Source organism: Platalea leucorodia (genome assembly GCF_965183815.1).
Source record: "Platalea leucorodia genome assembly, chromosome: 9".
In the NCBI taxonomy this organism is placed as follows: domain Eukaryota; kingdom Metazoa; phylum Chordata; class Aves; order Pelecaniformes; family Threskiornithidae; genus Platalea; species Platalea leucorodia.
The window spans coordinates 29,379,080-29,400,823 of record NC_138831.1 but is presented as its reverse complement, the minus strand read 5'-3'; the positions used below and the strand labels follow the sequence as shown (position 1 = coordinate 29,400,823).

At 39.2% G+C, this 21,744-nt stretch overlaps 1 protein-coding gene across 1 annotated transcript in view; it reads right to left on the bottom strand.

Annotated features, from left to right (window-relative positions):
- Positions 1 to 586: 586 nt before the first annotated feature.
- The window catches only part of NEO1 (neogenin 1), a gene marked incomplete at its 5' end in the record, with an annotated part of 215,101 nt that continues 193,943 nt past the window's right edge, over positions 587 to 21,744 (bottom strand). Inside the window, 10 exons of the mRNA XM_082321339.1 lie at positions 587 to 1,122; positions 3,625 to 3,761; positions 4,099 to 4,353; positions 5,711 to 5,869; positions 10,150 to 10,242; positions 10,949 to 11,187; positions 12,976 to 13,119; positions 13,950 to 14,022; positions 18,709 to 18,741; positions 19,456 to 19,650. Coding sequence (XP_082177465.1) covers positions 1,039 to 1,122; positions 3,625 to 3,761; positions 4,099 to 4,353; positions 5,711 to 5,869; positions 10,150 to 10,242; positions 10,949 to 11,187; positions 12,976 to 13,119; positions 13,950 to 14,022; positions 18,709 to 18,741; positions 19,456 to 19,650 — 1,412 coding nt within the window. The 3' untranslated portion in view covers positions 587 to 1,038. The remainder of the gene's footprint in view (positions 1,123 to 3,624; positions 3,762 to 4,098; positions 4,354 to 5,710; positions 5,870 to 10,149; positions 10,243 to 10,948; positions 11,188 to 12,975; positions 13,120 to 13,949; positions 14,023 to 18,708; positions 18,742 to 19,455; positions 19,651 to 21,744) is intronic.

Below are 21,744 nucleotides of genomic sequence, written 5' to 3'. Positions count from 1 at the left end.
CAAAATAAGCTGTAGTGTCATCTAAACATAAGGAGCCCTACTTCACAGGAGGAAATTTTTTTTTATGTTTCTAAATGAGACTCACTGCAATTCAGTAACCAGACACAGTATGCTGTAGTTACAAGGAAGGACGGTACAGAAGATTCTTTCATTTTCTTCAGTCTTTCGAGTCAATGTAGAAAGACAGGAAAACAACAATAATGAAACCTCCCACTGGATCCCCTCCCCTTCCCCATCTACTTTTCCCCACTCAAAATATTGAAACTGCACAAAAAGCGACAAACAAGCCTTTCAAATTACATTTCAATTCAAACAGACTGGTAATCTCACAGTGATGAGAGGAGAAAGTCAGGCTTTTAATAATTATAATATAAAAATAATAAAAAAGCTTACAAATAGCAGTGCAGCATCCCAAAAGGCCATGGATTAACTGCCATAAGGGGATGTAATTATACGCAGAATAAAAAACAAAACAGAACAACCCACGCTGGCAATGAATTTTCATACACAATAGAACAAGCAGTCAAACGTCAGTCTAGGCTGTGGAAAACAACAGTTTCTCCTTTTTTTTTTTGATTACAATATTTTTTCCTTTTTATAAAAAAAGATAAAATAAAAACACAAATAAAATTGTACATAAATGCGAATGTCCAACACTGAAAAGGCAGGGCAATCACACCACTGAGACAAAACCTGACCAGAAAAAAAAAAAGGTGAAGTCCACTTTTTTCCTTTTGTCTGGATGCTAGATTTCAGCCTGATGCGTCCCATCCTGCATGGTCTCAGCAGGTAAATGGAATTCAATTTGGCAATGACTTCATTGCAAGACGATGACAAGAAAGGTCATCTCTTTTTGACCAGCTGTAGCACAAATGCACTGGTTGCTTCGTTTGCTTTCTGTGTATGCTTTCATATGCTGTCCCTCTTTCTGTTTTTTCTCTCTCTTTTTTTTTTTCTTTCTCTGTACAATTCCTTGTGTTCCAAGGCTGAGTCCCAAGACTTGTGAAACTGTCTGGAGTCATGTCCTGGTGAAGGTGGTCATGCTGTAGTGATGGCATTAAGGTCCTTCATAAGTCCTTCCAGGTGGGCCATCTCTTTGGTCAGCTCATCCGGTTCATAATTCTGTGGGAGATGTAAAAAGTTATTGACAAGGTGACTTGCTTTCTTTAAAGAGGGACAGAATAAGAAGTAAGAAGAAATGGTCAGTGATTCTGCTGTAGATTGTGACCCTGACACATGAATAAGCAGAAGCAGATTTATCAACAGTTACAGGAATTAGTAACTTCGAACAACTCTCTATTTTAAGTGCAGATCTTTTTGCAATAGTGATTCATAGTTTCACTGATTTTTAAGACTGTGATCACCTTATCTCCTTTCCCTGTATCAATTCCTGCTTCAAGAGAACAGCTTCCTTTGAACCAAAGCAGGTATTTTAGAAAAAATCTTCCCAGCTTAACTGGAAAAAAAGGTCGAAGGAATCGCTTCAATAAAACTGTTTTGTGAATCATTATGCTTGCTAAAGATCATACTCCATTTTTAGCCTCAATTGTCTATCTTCATCTACATTGCATTAATAACAGAACTACGATAGCTGCTCATATATGTAGATAGATACCATGAAGCAGTTCATCTCAAAACCTTTTCTAAGCTGACCAAATCTTTCCCAGTACTATGTAGTTTTCAGCCCCTTATGTTCTTGGAGCATTTCTCCAAACCCTCTTCACTCTCTCAACACAGTTTTCAGAGAAGGTAAGCCAGGCTGCACGTGGTATTCCAATACCAGCTCTGCTAATGCCAAATCAGAAGCAACAGAACTCCCACGTGACCATTTCTGCTCTATATATTTAGGGTCCATTATTAGACCTTCTGGCTAGAGTCTAATATTAAAGCTACCGCTCAGCTGATTGCGTACCGTAAAACTGGAGTCCTTCCCAGAGTGGAGCCCTCAACCCTGCCTGAGATCTCACTGCCTTTGCTTCTAGATACAAACCTTTTCTTTCATTTAAACAGCAGTGAATGCAGCAGGCACTTTCCAGTTTACCATGCAATCTAGGTTGTACCAGAAAAGTCGCCTCTGTCCTGTGTCTAACGCATTAGCTGCCGACTATTGACAATGATAAATAGCAGTGAGCTGGAAGTTCTCATACTCATTCCTATAGGCTCTCATAAAAAAGCAGAATCAATTCAAATCACTATCTAATCCTAATTTTTAAAACTCATAATTTAACTAGCATTTAGTGTGCTGTAGTGACTTTATATTGTACTAATTTATTAATGGCTATATTTAAATATTACAAATTTGTTGATGAATAAACTAATGAGTATATTTTTGGTACCAACCAAAAAAAAGAATAAAGTAGGAGTGACAACTAGACAGAAGGGCACCAAATCAAGCATGCATAGAGTCGCTAGACAAGTGCATACAGAAAAAAAATCAGGAGGGTGACAAAAACAATGTGACAAAAGGAAAGGACAATACGGAAACAAGAAAAAAATGAAAAAATAATTCAAAATAAGCATTTCCTGTAGCAGTAATAAAATAGCTAATACAATAACTTCTTGGCTTGCAGTTTGAAAGGAAAACAGCTCTTCCAGTGCCTGACACCCAAAACATTCTCACTTCTTAAAAGCTATTTCCAAAGAAGCCCAACAGTTGCATTTTTCCCAGAAAGTCAGAACACTTTCATACAAGTATCTAAAAACATACTTGGGATGATGGCTTTAAACATTTTGGCATTAATGCCACATTTTCCATCTGCAGTGACACTTTGGATGCTCTGCAGCAGCACAGGAAGCTGCAGCCGCATGACTTTAATAGGATCCAGGCACAGTATGCTTGCAAACCAGACAGAAATAAATGACATCTCAAAGCGAACATGAACACAACGTCTTAAGCTGTACAGAAGAGCAAACAGCACTGTTGGAGGCCTTCAGCTCTGGGAACAAAGATGCTCTTTACATCAAGATAAGCAGGCAAAAAACAGATGTGCAGGGCACTCCTACAGCTCCAGTACGGAAGCCTGCATATAGAAGCCCAAGTCATAAACCAAAGCTCCATTAGGCGCTACGTACTGTAAAGAATGAAAAGACTAGTGCTATAGATGGTATCTGTCTTTAATCTCCTCTTCTTGTAATTGTGATAGGCTAGCAGAAACCAGAAGCACTGAGCATCAGTCAAGAAAGGAAATCTCAGAGAACATTACTTTATGTTCAGCTAATAGCCTCAGTTCAGCCAAAATGCTGCCAAAGGTTTTTCAGTTTTTGACTGAGTGGGCCTTGTGGACTGGAATAGATGGAAGCACTGCCATCTGTTTAGTGTTGTGTAATTAGGAATAAAGGTATGCTCTTAAGTAATTTTCAGATTTAAAAAGCATTACTAGTACTTGCAATTTAAGTGCTTATTCTCTGAATTTACTGCCTTGTGTAGAAGGTATTTGCACTAGATATTTTTATATGGGTTAACAGACAATGGCACTTGGTGGAAGTCAGAAGCCTCATTATCCTCTGCCTTTGAAAGTCTCCGTGCGGACATTAATAAAGTTTACAAGTATCGTATAAAGAGAGATTCACCACAGTTTGACAAACACTGCCAAAGAAAGCCACTGGCAGTGTAAGAGTACCTACGCCTTCCGAGTCCTCAAGCATCCTGGTGGTCTCCTGCACATCAGGCGCACTGGGAACTACCACTGGCATAGGAGGTCGAGTTCTTCCTAAAGTCCCAATTGACGCAGTCTTCACCGAGTGAACTGGATGGCTAGGAGCTTAAAACAAATTGTTATATAGTTATGCCTCAGTTAATTAATTCTTTTGCCTATTCAGAAGGCTCTTGAAAGTAGGAGAATAAAAAGGATTCTATTAGAGGAAAATGAACACTTCAAATTATGGAGTGCTGAATTTGAAATTTTCTTTAGTTTATCTATGTACATAAAAGAACAGGGCCTTGAAAATTATACCAACAAAATTCACTCCAGCCTCTGACATATTTCCTTTGATGCCCAACTCTACCCCCTGCCCCTTAAGGAGCTTCTCTCATTTTATTCTTAAAATCTCCTTTTTCTCTTTTTGGCAAGTGCGTCTTGCCGGTTTTCCCCCGCTCACCTTGCTGAGTCAGCAATGGTGTGCTTGGCAAAGCAGGGTCATACGTGGAACCAGCTGGTGGAACTGCTGGCACCGCAAAGCTCTTCAGCGGGTGGGAAGGACGGACATGTGCCGTAGGGAGGTTCTGAGCTGAATCCTCTTCTTGTGCGTTAGCCAGATAAGACCCTGTGGCGCTCTCAGGATCCTGGTGGTCAGCACACGTCTGAGACGAGGAAGCCGGCATGGTGTCCGTGCTAGGTGTGTTTCGAACAGATTCTACAACAGACAAAAAAAAAAGGTGGTTTCTTTTCTTTAACAGAAACGTTCCCTGTAGTCAGATGCAAACAAAACAGTAGTGTTTGCAAGCACCTTTTCCAAGAGCACTGTTATAAGCCAAGAAGTGAATTCATAGATTAACTATCTGTGTAGCAAATAACACTAATTCTGTGTAACTGTCCTGTTTTGAGGAAAAGGCAAGGGCTGTCTAATAACAAAATAAGCTTGAGAACGTAACAATTCCACAGGCATAATACCAAATCAACAGTTTTGCACTGAAACAACTGCATGTAGTAAGACCTCAGATAAACAGCATGGAACACAAATCTTCATTCTCATTTCACCCTGGAGTATTTCACAGTGTTGGCATTCTTAAATAAGTATACATTAAGCACCTATCACTGTAGTGCATACAGAAGAGCCAAATTTTTTCTGAGATAGACCTGAAATCCCTTCACTTGCTGAAAGCCAAAATGAAATCACAGGCTTCACTTGTTTGTCTGCAGCAGGCTCCACCCTGATCTAAGAGAACAATGAGATGGTATCTTGAATTTAGGGCATTGTGATCCTACTCGGACCACCTGCAGGAAAAGATCTGGATTGTGAGAGCTGTCTCTTCAGCAGTGTAAAGAGAACAAGGGAAACCTCTGCCTCTAACATATCATCTGTCTGTATATTTGCAGCCTCATGAATTGCTTTCATAAAGAAACAGGCAACAATGCTGTTGGCTGTGGCACCTTAATTAAAATGTAGGCCTTAAACTCAGAATTCGCTTCATCTCAGATGTTACCTACGTGCAATTTAGCAATACTGTTGCTTCGGAATTTTTCAGAGCACTGGAGACATTACAAAAACTATTGCAAATGATTGTGCTTCAAGCCTGAAAACGCTGCATAGAAATCACCACAATTTTCTGTGTGCTTCAGAAAGATTAACTAATGTCAGCTCTCAGTAGCAAAGTCTGGACTTTTGTCCTCTCTTGGTTGTAAACACAACTAATTAGGAAATAAGTTATCATATTACATGGCTCAAATTAGATTTAATCTGATGTTTCAGACTCCAGGGCTGAAGGCTTCAGAATAAGGAATCTTCCTGTTTGAAGCTGTATATAAAACATTAAGCCTCCTTTTCGAAGGACATCATCACGTATCTCAAGGATCAATATCTGATCTACACAAGAAACTGGTTACAGAAAACTCAACCTATCAAGGATTTTGTCTGCACTTAAACCCATCACTCTGCCTCTTGTGGAACACCACAATGAAGACTGACCAAGTTAAGTTTCAGGTTTTGATTTCCACATGTTTCACTCATTGTTCCATTACAAGCAAAATCTACCTGATCATTTATCTCTCACCTGTGGAATTGGCCCTGTCTGAATGGGACATGGATGTGCCAATCGGCCACGGGTTGACCTGGTGATGGAGATAGCTGCGAGTTGGAGAAGCGAGGCTGCCGGAGTGGAAATGATGGTGAGGGTTATCGAGTGAATGGATGGGATGAGCACTAATCACAGCTGTGAATGAATATAAGACAGAAAAATGCTTAACATACAGACAAGCATGCACATGTACTGAAATGCACCATATCCCTCCCTTCTCCCACAGAGCCACTGAACAGCGGAGCCAACCTCTCAGTAGATATACAATGACACCAAGATGACATGTTTGAATACCAATTTTCCAACCCTGCTCCAGCACTTTAGCTCCCTCCGTGCCAAGACACAAAACCCCCAAAAGAGGCAGAACTCTTCATTTTCCTGTGCAGAAAGCACATCTCTCTTGGCTGCATCTTTCAAGGGCTTTCTGTTACACTTGAGAAAGATGAAGCTCAGCTCCCTTTAGAACTTCCATGTATTTCAGACTGTGCTATAAATGTCAGACCTAATACAGGAGGACATATGAGCTCAAATTCCAAAATAACTTCTGGCTGTCATTGAATTTCTTAACATGATAACCAAATGTGGCATCTTTGGTTAATTAAATAATGCAAGACAAAGTAGGACAAGACACCAAAGGCTTTATTCATTCCCTCTGTGCAGCCTTAGTAAAGCTCTGCTCCAATACACTCAACCCAAAAGCCTCTTTTTCTTTTTTCCCCTCTTTTTTATCTTGCTGTTTTCTTTTTTCTGTTTGAGACACATGAATTTTATACTTAATGTAAATCATCCTTTGCCCTCACCCTTTTGTGCTAAGAGCAAAACAAACTCCCCAGTAGTGACTTCCCAGCTGGGAGGCAAAGCATGCGCAGAATTTAGTTCTTACGACAGACTAAAAAAATACTGAATTGCTTAAAACCATCCAAAAGAGTCTCAACACAGAAAACAGGAGGGAAATGCTACCATTAGAACCATAAAGAAAAAAAAAGGTTGTGGTTATTTTCATTTGAACCTTTTCTGGAAATTCTCCAGATGTGCTTGCCTTTGAAAGTTACTTTCTAGGACTGACATGATGCAGAAACCCATCATTATAATGTTGAGTTCAGTTAAGACTTCTTGCATTGATGCACGCAGTTTGAACTCAAAGACTGACTAAACGAATCTGCACCCTCTGACTTCCTCATTTCCCGGGAAACAGCCTGTCAGCAGGACACGACATGTGAATTGATCAGTGGAGGCAATATACTTAGATTTTTTCAGCTATTGGTAATAAAAAATTTCTCTCTCCCACTGAGTTATGCCAAGAGAAAGGTAACGTCATTATCAACCTACTGTAAACGAAGAGTAACTGAACTCTAATATGGAGTAATCAGTAGGTTCTAGATTTAAGTCCTGTGAGATAGATGTCAAGGGGATGCGAAAAGTCAGATATTCTCACCAGGAGCTTCAAGCAAGATTAAAATGCCACTTTATCTTGCAGGGAACTGGCAAATGGAGGAATAACCCACAAAAGCCTGGCCATCAGAAATCCAGGCAGAAGCGACAGTCAGAGACACCAGGAGTTCTCTTACGTGTCAGCAAGGTAGGAAGCATAAAGATTTTAAGGTGTAAAATTTTAGACATAAACATTTTAATTACTTCTATTTGTAGAAAACACTAGTCTACACCTGTGTTTCAGCAAGCATTTCAATCACTATCAAATATAATGCATGTTACTACAAAAGACTGCCTTCATGTTTTTGCAACCACAACAGAAAATCATGCACATACACTACACTTTTCTAGACATTTCCTAAAAGCTTGGAGACGGGGAGAAGAACACAAAATCGTAGTAGCTGTGAAACACTACCCAAACCAGAATATAGTGAGCAAGTGGGGAAAACCTGATCCAGTGAAAAGCCATGTCCCCAGAAAGTTTACCCTGCCACCGAGCCATCCAGCTTAAACTGCTGGGTTTTGCTAATAATTTGCTCGTTTATCAGACCTAAATCATGTATAGCTTTACAGGTTGAAAATCAGTGTGTTGTACCACCGCTCTTAATGAAGATCATGATGCACTGTTTAATTTCAAGGAAGAGAAAAGTTCAGATGAAGAACTGGATAAAGAGAAATGTGGTGTGTTAAGAAAGAAATAGCCCTTTACTTCCTAATATCCTTCCAGAATCTTGGTTTTCCAGTTGTCAAAGAAGGAACTAACCAGGCATACACCATTCCTGTTGCATTACTGTAAATTATACTAAAATTGAACACACTAAATTAGGATAATTTAGTATTTAAAAGGTAAGTAACTAGATTTGAATGCTACAGTGAGGGGAAAAAAAACCCCACAATAAGAAGGTATCTGCAGGCACAGACTTAAACACACTGAACGGTCCTGCCTTCTGTGTTGCTTGCTGAGAAAGGGCCTCATGTAACAGTGTCAGTTTTCTGTGTAGCTTCTGCAAAAAGGTATCTAAAGACATTACATTAATGTTTCCACTTACTATAAAATAGAAACCTGCAGTTGGAAGCCCTCAGAGCTTTGGCAGACAGGATAAAAAGCCAAACAAAGTCACAAAAGCAATCTGAAGCCCTAAGGCACTAGAAGACCTTACATTGTCCTTCCTGACATTTAGTGCATCATGCTAACCTGTCACGCCGAGCCAGCTGTGTCTGTGTCTGTTTCCTTCTTTCTGGGGAAGGCAATACCTAATAAAGAGGGGGAAAACAGATAGGCTTTTCAAGCGAACACAGCGGGACTGGTATCAAAAAGGGACATCACAGCTGGGTTAGGGCTGCAAGGGAAAATGATATCCACAACTATATCTGCCCGCATTATCACATCAGCTTGAATGCCATCAAAAAGCTGGAACATACTACCTCCCTAAAATATTTATCACCACTCTATCACTTGTGTCAACTGTACATCTTTTCATCCTATGTAGGACTGATCATGTAAGTCGCTGAGTATCTTTCTCACTGAATAACACAGTATGAGGGGTACTTTGCTACGCTGTTTCTGTGGAGCACTCAGCGCACTTCAGCACTGGCTCCTGTATGAGTTTATCTTATGCTATGTGTATCCAATGCTGCATCCCATTTAGAGAAAAAACACTCAGAAGTATGCAAAGGAAGACTTATTGCAGTCTGAATGTGTTACGGGGTCACACGGGCCTGAATCGATGGATTCAGACATTCCAGCACCTGGCATGAGACAGGAAACCATCAGAATCCAATAGCTGCTATGTCCCTTGTTAGACACCCGTATTTGACAGCAGACAAAACTGTTAAGAAACTAATCAGAGTATAGATGATTAGTGTAAAACTGTATCCTCCGCTCCTCCATCATATGTGTAAAACTGGGAGAAAACAAGGAGCATCAAACTATTTATTTTAAAACCAAGAAAAAAAGATACTACTCTCGTAAAAAGGTTATAAAACAAGGAAGGAGTAGAAAATTCACAAACTGAGATAATCAGGTCATCAGGACACTTGAAAAAGCACGTAGAGGCCAAGAAAACCAAGCGCTCACTTCAGGTAAATGAAGCAAAAAGTTAGAAAGTTGAAACATAATGGACTGGCCTGAAATCATTCCATAAAACACAAGAGCTTGTGGTAGCAGTTACTTGGCTACAGGGCTGAATATCAACACCGTGCTCAGGGAAGTCTAAAGCTCAGACCAGATAAGCACTGTGCAATTTTGCCTCACATTTCTGTGACTGCATGTTAACTTTTGTACTTTTTAGTTGTGTTCTCAAATCAGGGTTTCAGTCTAGTTGTTCAGAGGTTTAGCCAAGTCCCTTTCCATCTGAGAGTCATCATTTGAAAACTAGATATATTAATTCTTAAAATATTTCATAATAATAATTAAAATACATTTCTACTGCCTCAACAAAATTTCAGTTCACCACTTTTGCTCAAATCATCATTAACTGATAGGGAAATACACAGATAAGAAATAACAAACCAGATGTCCTCCTCATTTAAGAGTCTGCTCTGCCAGACTCACAAAACCTCAGCCTCTATCTGTGGTCTATCCACGTTCTAATAAATTCGTATAATAGACACCGTTCAGAGCCATTTCTTCTGGCTCAGTAAATTAGGGGATCAGCTCATAAATGGGGATGCATTGCACTGAGACATGTGGTGATCCATTGCCCCAGCTCTCTAATTCCCTCCTACTGGATGAGCAGCCAAGTTGTTTCTGAAGCTGCTCCTGAGCCACTACTGCATTTTGCATGAATTCATATGCTGCCTTCATGGTAAGGGATTCAGGATGCCCTCTTTGAACTGTTTCCACTGCAGGTATGACAGAATTACTTAGGAGAAGTAAGTAGGAAGGCCACATGTGAGTGCGTGTGCCTGTGCATACAGCATCAGGGTGGCTTGTCTGGGTGCTCCCAGTTCAAAGCCAGCTGGTAGGTGGGCTGTTGACTTACGCTGAGGTGGTTGAGAATCAAAAGGCATCATCATCTTGGGCCTCATCCCCCTTCTTCCTGCCAGTGTGGACATGCTATCCTCTGACTCATGCCCTGAAGGAAAAATACTGAAGGTTATTTACCATTGCAGCAAGACTTCTGTGATACCATACCAGATGATTTCAATCCTCCTCTCTCTATTTCTGGGCTGTCCTGTTTGTAAGCAGTTTTGTGACTCATAATTGATAAAAGCAGCTCTTTTGTCCTTCACTAGAAGGTGGAAAAGAGGACAGATAGGGGCACTGGAGAAACTCTCCAGGCCATAATGCAAACACAAACCTCTGGCAGTGCAGCTCTGGGCAATGAGTGGCAGTAAGAGAGTCACACATCTGGGTAAGACATGCTGGATTAACAAGTTCACCACTCACTGAGTGAAAACTCACCCACACCTCAAGAGCTGAGCAGTAGCTGGTTAAAGCACCAAAACCAGATTGTGTGTTTGACCGCTGAAAAAGATGTCACACGTCTCTCAACAGTTTAATATTAAACACTTGTTAAATGACCTTCTGATTACTAATCAATATTTACCAAGGGAAATTCATAATTTAACTATTGCACACACAATTTCCTCACTAAAACATGTGATCCATCCTTTTCAGTGTCCTATAAACTAGGCACAAAACCAATTCACTACTTGGAAAACAAGAACAAAAAAAAGATAAGGGCAACTGAATAATATGTCAATAAAGTGACTTCACCAGATACAGTAAAATGTATTCAATTTTAAACATCATGGTCAAAGTACTCATTGATAGCTCACCTCTGTAGGAATTCCGCCTCTGATGGATATTGCTGTCCATGGAATTATCAACTGGGGTGATGTCTTGGGAGTTGCGAGGGATTGGGGTATCTGTCATGATTGGATTGGGATCTGGAGATTTATCGATGGGTTTTAGCTCCAGTCTTTCATGATGGATCCAGAGGTCAGGAGGCTTGACATCTTTGGAGTTGCCTTTGTACTTATGGGACCCATTCACTGATTTGCAGGCAGCTCGTTTCCTTGGGAAGGAAAACAAGTGAAATATTCTTAGATGTAGGCTTCCTTTCACTTGTTGAAAAAGGCAAATTTTCACTGAGATTTCCTTCAGATCTTGTATCCAGCTGAGCAAAAGCTACCCTACTGGGCAGGAAGCTTTGAATTTTACATATAAGCATATCTGACATCTCAAAGCATATTCTGCAACTCTGATGCCGTGAAATTTGTCTCAAATGCTACCACATGCTGCAGAACTGTGCTCTACAGTCAAAACTTGCATTAAAAAAAATTAAGTTTCCAGTACTTAGGGTTATTAAGAGAATATTCTAAACATGAAGTGTACGTAAATCATGCTGTGCTTGTATTCCAGGGTTTACAACCACCCTCAAACAACAGCTGTAGAAGGAATGTGCAAGTAGCCAGTTGTCCCAATAGGATGGTTAACTCTAAAGACTAACGACAGGAACGTTCATTTTACCACTGCTCAGGTTAGACACATTTCATTGCTGTGGAATAGCAGCAGCAGCAAACTGATTGTGAGGCAGACATCTGACCTGATGGACTTTTGGAAAACTCAAATGTAGAATTCCAGCACTGCCCTCCATACACACTCCTCACTTTGGCAATGATGGAGGAAGGTGTCCCTTCTGGGTAGCAGCTTGCTAGAAATGGCTAAGATATGACTAAATAAAATTTTGAAAATATCAGTGAACGGAGCCTCTCATGTAGGTGATCCACAGCCAGACGTGCTGCCAGCACCCTGCTTTGAGCACTGTAGCTGAACGAGTAAAACAGATAAGAAGGTTATTCATTGGTGGTGGGTTGCTGCATGTAAGAGAGGTGGCGTTTAGAAACTGGGAAAACAAAGGCAAGATTTCACAGGCTTATTTCTGCTCTTTGAAAATAAAATACATCTCTTGGGCACAGGCCCATGAATTTTGTCCTCTCCCAAGCACATCCCCCAGTTGCTAGACCATCACTCATATATCCTTACTCTCCTCTCCTGAAGAACTTGCATTTTTGCAGGATGGTTCAGCTTCAGCAAAGAAAGTGGAGATTATCTTCTAAGCCTGGCTTTTAACTACTTTCTTAAAACTCTGTTTTGCATAACAGTCCTTTCAAACTTAAAAAGAAGCTTTCAGCTCTGTTCAGTTCCTTCAAAGAATGTGCAGAAACAACCTTCAGGAGCCTATAAATGGAAGCATCACTGCTGTAGTCTGAATTCAGATGCTCTAAATGAGGGAAGAATTCAGATACACACCTACATTTTGGATTTTGGAGCATTTTTCTAAGGAGTCTGGCACCAGATTCAGATTCCACTCCAGTAATCTATCTAAAAAGTGGGTATTATCATGAACAGCTCATAAACCTACTCCACACAGTGAAGTACAGGCTAAGAACAGAAGTGAGAATCTACCTGAGCTGTTGAGCTCTCACAGGTCTAAACATTTGTATTGGCTCAAGTTTGGAAACAATATTTTAAACAATAATTTCTCCTCAGGGAGGGTCAAGTGCAGGTATACATGAAAGCATTGTCCCACTTTGCCTGGAAACTTGAAGGTTTGTATACTCTGTAACACTGATTAGGAAAAACAGAACATCATCGCACACATGATAACTTAGTGTATTGATGCATGTTATCTTCTGAACACAAGAATTCAAACTGCATTACTGATCTGCTGTCAGAACAGAATTTCTACAGCCCACAAGACTTAAAAGTAATAAACTCTAAAGCATCATAAAGAAAAGATTAAATAACAGAATTAAGTGAGAAAGGTAGGACAGGGCAAAGTGCCACCCAGACATCTTACTTTTTTTGGTGAGAAGTTGTACGACGAGTGCAGAAGACAGCAACTATCACCACTATCACAATGGTGATCACTCCAACAGATACTATGATTACAAGGAGCATGTTGCTGTCCAAGGGAGAAGTAGGACTTCCATGGGGACTGTTACTGCCTGTAAGAGTTTGAGATGGGAGAAAGGGGTTAGTTATTATACAGAAAAAATCCCCATCAAAAGCAAGCAGTGCCCATCAAAGACTTCTAGAATCATACAGATTAGCAGAATGAGAAAGATGGTTTGTCTGCTAGGATTTCAAGTGAAGCGCTTGCTTATTTTTTTGTCATTTGCCAATTGTGTTTCTGTACAATTGTTAAATCTGTAAGACGTTTTATAGATCCATTGCCAACTAACAGTCTATAAAAATTTATGTTCACCCTACTCAAATAGTTATCATAAAAAAATTCAATAGTTCAGACTCTAAGGAGAGTTAACCTAGGACCTTGCTAAAACTATAGCACTACAGGCATCCCCTTGGACCCCATAATCACATGAATCGATATCAGTATTCTACAGTGGTCACTTTCCTCTGAAAGAAACACATTTTATGTAACACTAATGAGTGTTACCTTAGGGCAAGGCTTCCACAATGCACAGTGCTAATAAGGCGAAGGAGTTAAGATGACTTTTTTCCTTCCTAATATGTTCTTATTGGATTTATTTTACACTTGTGCACTACAGCAGCCATTTAAACTGGGAACAAGATCTGCTCATCAAGACTAAAATGTAAATGCACGTGATGATATTTTTCCCATATACACCACACAGTAGCCAAGAACACTGTGACACAAGTATGATACAATTTCTTGAAGGGGAACAACTATCATCTTAAAGAGGAAAAGTTACTGTAACAGATGTAATCAGTATTTTCAGTAGGATATAGCATCACCTGGTGAAACACCAAAAGACACTGCATTTGAATTGAAAAGCTTTGTAACAACACTTACCACCAAGCGGTGGTTTGTAATCTGGTCCTATGTCCACTGGGCGGCTTCCTTTCCCTGCAGATCCTGAAGCTGAAAAGGTCGTATATGTGGTAATTTTATATACATACACACACACATAAGCACACACTTTAGCATTTCTAAGGTAGCTCTTTCAGAACTTCTCTAAATGACTGTGAGCATTTTTTTTCCTCCTTTTCTCTCCCCTACAACATGATTTGGCTTTGAACAACAACTGTGTTTCTCCAAGAAGAAAACCACTTCTTCAAAAGAGCTATTTAATAATTAGTTTCCTATGTTATTATTTTCCTAACTAAGCTTAGGAGCCTCTACTAGTATTCATTTTTAAAAATACAAATAAAAATTATTTGTAGTAATAGGTATATGTAGGTATATATTATGGCAAATGGCTTTGCCACCCTTGTACAGACAGTTAATCATCTTAAAACAGTAATTATACAGGTTTCTTTTCCTAATACCTAATTACAGTATGGAAGACTGGAAATAAGTGGAGGATCAGAAGCACAGTAGACATAATATTAAGTCCCTGCCTATCCCTAAAAACTTGCTTTCAACTTCTCCCCATTCTTTTCTGTTTGTTTCACCTTTGCCACAAGTTGACAATGAAGTATCACAAAAATATTTTTGGTGAAATCTGGGGAAACAAATTAATTAGTTTCAAAGTTTTGTGTTTACAGGCTGGCAATGGAAGTAAACATCTTTGTACCTCAATTATTACAAACTGAGGCAAATTACACAGCCCCTCCTGAACTTTAGGTACTGCTAGTGGGCTCCTAGGTGCTAAACGCAGGAGCTGACCTACCAACTGAAATGCTGTCCTCTTTTTACTCTAACAAGTACTTCTCCTTGCATAATTCAGGTCTAATTTAGATCACTTGCTGCCCCAGCAAGACGCATGAAGTCACAAGTTCACCTTTAATGTTAAGACCTCTCCTGAGTTAGCAGAATGCTTCCAGCAGATAAAGATACACAAACCCCTGGTTCTTTCACTTCTGTGTTTTCATTAAAATGCACTAATGCTCAATTATCATGAATGCTAAAATTACTGTAGTAGGGGAAACATACAGAAAGATGCAAAGAACAACATTCTTCTTGTTACAGGAACCCATCATACTTTGCAGATTTTTACACTGTTATGCACAAAAAGCCAAAACCACAAAAAGCAAAAGTCTGCCAATTCGGCAGCTTCACAATCAGAAGGATCTTCTCAGTTAAAAATCCACTCTAATCAAGAAGTAAGAAGTGTTGAAGGATGTGAACAAATGGAAATTGTGAACCTAAAGTCAAAGCCTGTAAATTAGTCACTGTGAAATAAAGACAACTGGTAAGAACAGCAAAAGATACCAGCAGGAATACTGATTGAGCCCTGAGAAAGAAAAGAAGGAAGAATATTACATGTATACAGTGAGGAGTTAGATGTAGTCTAAAATAATGGAAAAGACGTATTGCAGGACAAATCTATAATGAAAAAGACTTATTGCACCTGCCAATCTAGAGAGGACACTGCATTCAGTGAAAACGTGTTCTCTTTTGGAAGTACTGGACTAATAATTTTGCAGCAGTAATGAAGTAATTTAACAGAATTTTAAACAGCTTGTATTTAATATGTTTTCATCTGTATGACCAGATAACTTACACTGAAAAGACATGAAAAAAACCCTAGATGGATTTTCTGAATCACTGAAAATGGCGCTGAAGATATGCTGGAGCACCAGAAAAGGTGCAAGAGAAGGGGGGAATAGAAATAACTGACAATATTTTAGAAGGACAGACACCCTATGCATTTTTAGTGCAGCAGCTGGAGCCTTAACATAGGCAAGATCATAGAAAGGGTGATAGAGAGGAGATGGTGGCATACTTTATGCCCATCTTCCTGTTTTATTGAAAACAGGTATTTTCAAACATACTAAATGTCAGACTATAAGTTTGATTGGTAACAGTAACTATGCAGACATACTATATTTAGACTTCCATAAAACATTTTACTGAGTACTGTACAATGCTTTGTTAAAAATAGCATAATAAAAAAGCAATGTGGCACAGATTAACAACTAATTAACTGATAAGAATAAGAATTATAATTGCAGAATCATTATTCACGAGGGATATTTCTAATGGGTTCTGCAAAGACCTGTGCTTGGCCAAGTGTAATTCAATATCCTTAATAACACCGTGAAGAAAATTAAAATAATTGCTGCTGAAGTTAACAGATGACATAAAATAATGGTTTAGATAATAAGATATACAAAGTCACCTGCACAGACCAACAGGGATCATGTGGTACCTATGGGTGTAACACACTGAGTCGCTGCAGTTTATCACGGGGTCTGCACTCCCTGAGCAATGTCTCACATGGCCAACTGCAGATTTTATATACCCCCCCGTATGTGTGTGTATATATGACAAAGTATATAAATCATATTTAGATGATAAAAACGCTGGAAGGCAGTGACACAGAGGAAGCAGTATTCTGGCAAGCAGTCATATTTCCAAAGGGTGTAGACATCCTTGGGAATAACTACCTGCGCACAATCCTCAGAGAGCGTGGCAGCTCAGGGATGCCTGACACTGGCACCGACTGTGTGGTGTCAGTGTCTACACATTTCCAAAAATGCAAAGGTAACTACAAGATACAAAGTCCAGTTTTCAAAATATGATGAAATTTATGTACCTAACCAAGATGCTTCTCGGTATCTAATTCCTGAAACCAGGGATCAACAGTTTAGCCTTTAAATTCTGGGGAGCTCATCTCTTACACAGTGCAACCTGAAAGATGACCTGACTCTTCTCTGCAATTTATGTGGGCATAAGCCCTGTCACTCATCGCCTCTCTCGGAAGCAGCTAGTCACCACCACAACAGGGAGGAACATAAGCCTTGCTTCTACATGATATGCTCTGAACAAGCGTATGCACATGCTGCATCTTCTGTATGGACACCAGCCTTTTTTCCGGAATCTTAAAAAGTTTGCTGTTGAGGTTTTCCATTTCCTTCTATATTAAGGAACAGTTTAAGATAACATTTACTTGAAATTGGTTTTTTGGGTGTTGTTGGTTGTGGGTTTTTTTTGGTTGTGTGGGTTTTTTTGGTTTGTTTTTTTTTTTTTTTTTTTTTTTAAAAATGCTTGTCGGTCTCCATGTTACCCATTAGGTATCTGCAGCCAATGTATTTTAACTTTGTGTTACTTTAGGATAGTTTTACTAGGATTAGATGCCTTAACCTTTGCTTTTGTACTAGGCCAGCAGAACTCCTTGAAGCATGACAGCAACAGCCACTAACTTCTCCTAATACAAGCTCTGTGCTATAAAAGTGTCTGTAGAAACAATATAGTGTGCTTAATACAGAAGAAAAACATTAAAGCAGGGGAGAGAAAAAAAAGACAGAACCACTAAGGCCAGAGAGTCAATCCCATTGTAGTTTTGTTCCTTCCCAGTCTTGAATAACTTGCCTACTATTTCCTGAAAGACACAGTTCTGCAATTCAGTGATAGTGTCACAGAGCAGGCTTTTCTGCTCTTCAGCTCGTGTTCTCCTTTTCTACATTTAACTTACAGCCATGATTTATAATCTCTGAGTGTTCTTATAGGAATTCTGAAACAAAACTCTCTTGGATTTTATATAGGGTTTTATGATTTATAAATTATATAATGTGATACAAAGTAATCAAATTGTTACTAGAAGAATATGATACCTTAGGATGATAACGACAAATGAGAAGATTTAGTTATCTACTGAAATGAGGTTAGAATAGTGCAGAACAGAAACCAGCAACTTTTATATAAAACCTTTCAATCTTCCCCTATTCCCTTCCACTTGCAATTGAGCACTAATGATGGCATGGTGAGCATCTGCTTCCCCACAGACAAGCCTGAATCTCAGCTGCCACCTCTGTTACACAAGTCTGCATATGAATTTACTCCATAACTGTCAGCATTATTTGGTACACAGAGGGTAAAAACATATTTAATAAATTACTTCTACGTAACAAGTTGAAAAGCAAGTAAAAAAAAAAGCTCATTCTCAACCCCTTTAGGATCTATTTAATTGTATGTCTAAGCTGCTTGCCAGTGTCCTTTTAAACTCATCCCTTTAGACTAATTCTTTCCCTTTTTATTGGGCTTGTAGGTTATTTGGAAGAAAGCAAAAATAGCCCTGGGACATTCACCTTATAATTCAATGTAGTAAACTCAAAGCTACCATTTTTCAAGCTAGCATTTTAAAACCTTAAGGCTTTTAGTAGCTAATGCTGTGCTCTTCAGGAGAGTCTGGAGTCTAAATGAGCTGACAAGCAGAATCTCTCTTGCAAAAAAGCTTTCTAGAGCAGGCATACTTTCCTTTGTTATGAAAATAATTATAGATGTAGAGCTCACAAAACAGCACTTGTGCTAATTAAATAACTTTGATCTTCCACTTCTATGTACTGAGATTTTGCATCAATGGTCAGAGGCTGGCTGGAGTATCACTTAATCCAAATTCATTTTGACAGAATGATTCAGCTCTGGCACAACCCGCTTGTCCCTTCATGTGACATCTGACTACAGAGATCACTTTATATTCCTAACACCCAAACCACAAATAGGACTTCCAGTTCTTCCACTATTAAAAGCACAATAGGAACTTGCTCATTTACAGTTAGAGCAGCAGATATTTCTTTCATTTAGGAAATGCAACAGCACATGGACAGGAAAAACAAATGTGTGAAGAATGGAATAAAAGAGAAAGCGTGGCTATTCATTTACCTTGATCATTAGGCATTTTATCTGAGGACTCAGCTAGTGGGACAAGCACAGGGAAGGAAAAAACAAGAGAGAGATCACAAGGCTTGAAGGAATGAGAGACAGAATTTAAAGTTTCACACAGCATAAATAGACTAGCTAAAGCTCTCATTTCTAACCATCAGTACTCATATGGAAAAAGTACTGTTAAAAAAAAAAAATCTACTCATAACTTCTTATTTTTCACCTCTCCTTAGAGTGCTTTTTTCCAAGCTATCACGCATTTGTATTATTTCACTAGTTACCAAGCAGTTCTTGATTTAAGAGCCTGTTGTGTCACTAGTTCCCATGTATCATCCAAGTCACTAGCGGGCAGCTGCGCTGCTGGCTACCAACTCTAGAGCCTGCCGCTTTATACCATTTCATTGCAAGCAGATGTGACACACAAGACCTAGAATCTTAAAGCAACTGAAAACTGCTTTTCTAAAAAGCACATTTAGGACATGGACCCTCAGCATTAATAACTAGATGACCTAAATGCCCACCAGTAATGTTGAAACAACAAAAGTAATCAAACAGCTAAGCAACATTTGCATATGTACTAACTACATGCAAGAGCAATCCAATAGAAAATTTCATTCTAGTCAAACGCCATTGCCTTCCTGTCTTTTCCAGTTTAAATATAAAATTCATGGTACTGGTATCTTATCCTTACAGAGGCTGCATTGAGAAAACGAGGAGGAAGATATGTAGGTATACGCTATAGTTTACCTTTTGGGGTTCTGAACTGAACTGCCTCAGACATAGGCCCCATGCCCTTCGAGTTGCGGGCCTGAATTTTGAAATAATACGGCGTATCAAGGGTCAGTTCTTGTATCTGATGCGTCAGTCTGTTTCCCACGACGGGTTCAATAACCCAATCATGTATTTCAGCATTCACATCTGTACTGTAGTAAATGATGTATCCTAGTCAAAGGAAAAAGCAAAAGAACTTTATACATAAAAGAACAGGATAGTCATAGAATCTCACAGAAAACGTTCTATTGACTTTTAGTGACATTTGCCCAGCTAAATGATTATGGGTTTTCTGAAAGTGTATTTTTACTTTTTCAAAGACTAAGAATGCATTCAAATATTAGACAGCCTTCGTATCTTAAATTTTAACCTGCTCAAAAGCATATGTTGAGAGAAAAAAAGCCATTTCAAATAGCAAAATTATTTTTGACCACTGTTCATTGAATATGATGAAATTCCTCATTTCCATCTCTACCTGTGCATAGACCAAATAATGTAAAATAACATAAAGCTGTTACTATCAAAATATCCTCAAAATATTAATATTTATGGAAAATAGTTAACCTTACAACAACAAAACATTCTCATGCACAGCTAAAGAACATCTGTTCAGTAGTTTATAATTATTCTATTATTTTTCAGTTTATTAACAAAGACGACAATAATCTGAAGAGAACAGAAGTTATCTTGCATGCCACAGAAAAAAGGTATGGGAAGTGTTTATGATCTGTTATTAAATATACTGCACATACAAACCAATACGAAGTAAAAGCTTTATAACATTTGTTATATTAAAAACACAGAGCCCCAGCATAAAATAAATACTTGCACCAATATAGGGCTGGGTCATCGGCTGCTTCATGCACAACTTGCTGCTTCTCTTGACCCACAGACCACCAGTCTGGGGGTTACAGTAAGGAAGGGGAGATGTTCTTCAGAGTGACTTCCACTTCTTTCAAGTCACTGAAAATACTGCTGATATCCCAAATTCACATAACTCACAGTAACCAGTATGGCATGCAGGGTGATGCTTGAAATGCCAGTTGTAGGTCTGGCATGCTTAATTTCTCCCCTTGGTGGCACAGTTAACTACTGGGGAGTAAATTTAACAATTTGCTACTTGTACAGGTCACAAAGCAACAGAAGCTGTGGATGCCCCATCATTGGAAGTGTTCAAGGTCAGGTTGGATGGGGCTTTGAGCAACCTGATCTAGTGAAAGATGTCCCTGCCTACAGCAGGGGGGTTGGACTAGAAGATCTTTAAAGGTCCCTTCCAACCCAAACCTTTCTATGATTCTATATCTGTAATTCCTCTAAGAAGGAACAACATACATACATACGTATATATACAGTGACAGTTAAAAGCACTATATATAGTATAGAGGCACAAGACTACTGAGTTAACTTATGACTGTACTAATTAGTCAGCAACTATAATGATGCACAAGCATCTGGAATCCAGACTACGAGAGTTCAGTATTTTGCATCCATCCTATCCACATCAAAAGGAGATTAGAGCTGAAAAGACAAGCATTCCACACACATGCTATCCAGTGCATGCAATTACATCATCACTTAGTTTTTATGGCGTTACTTAATGCACAGAATGAACTGAGCTGAGTTAATGAGTAATAATTCCTCTGCTTCTCCCGCTGGCGGTGGCTCTCCCCACCAGAGGGCACTCGGCCCACGCGTCCCTGAAAGCTCCTGCCTTGTTCCCCTGGCAAATCGAATCTCATGTTTGGTGGACTCAGACTTACCACAGAATGATTCGTTTTATTTTATTTTTTAGCTGTTAACGGCTGCTTATGCAAAAACTAATAAATACTATATGTTTTCATTCCACACGCATGAATAAATGTAAGGTTCTCCTTCACAGTATACACATTGCAAGGAGCTTTTTTAACCTGGAAAATTGAAAGTGTATGATGATTTTGCTAATCACATTGTGCAAGTAAATGCTGATCTCTTTGTACATTGTCTTCCCTTTCTCATGCAGGCATCTGATGTAAGATGACAGGCTTATCTTTTTAAGAGCATACATAACCTGGGGATATTTGTGCCTTACATTTCCCACCTGTCTGAATGACCCTCACTGACCGCTAGCAACCAAGTCCTTTTACATGCAGCTACGATAAAGGCTCTTGTTTCTCCAGTCAAACCTTCTTTCTCACACAGAGGAAACTTATTGTTGATAATAAGGCAGAACTGCCTTTATAGCCAATATAAAAATATACATACACAACATATAAACAGCTATATGCC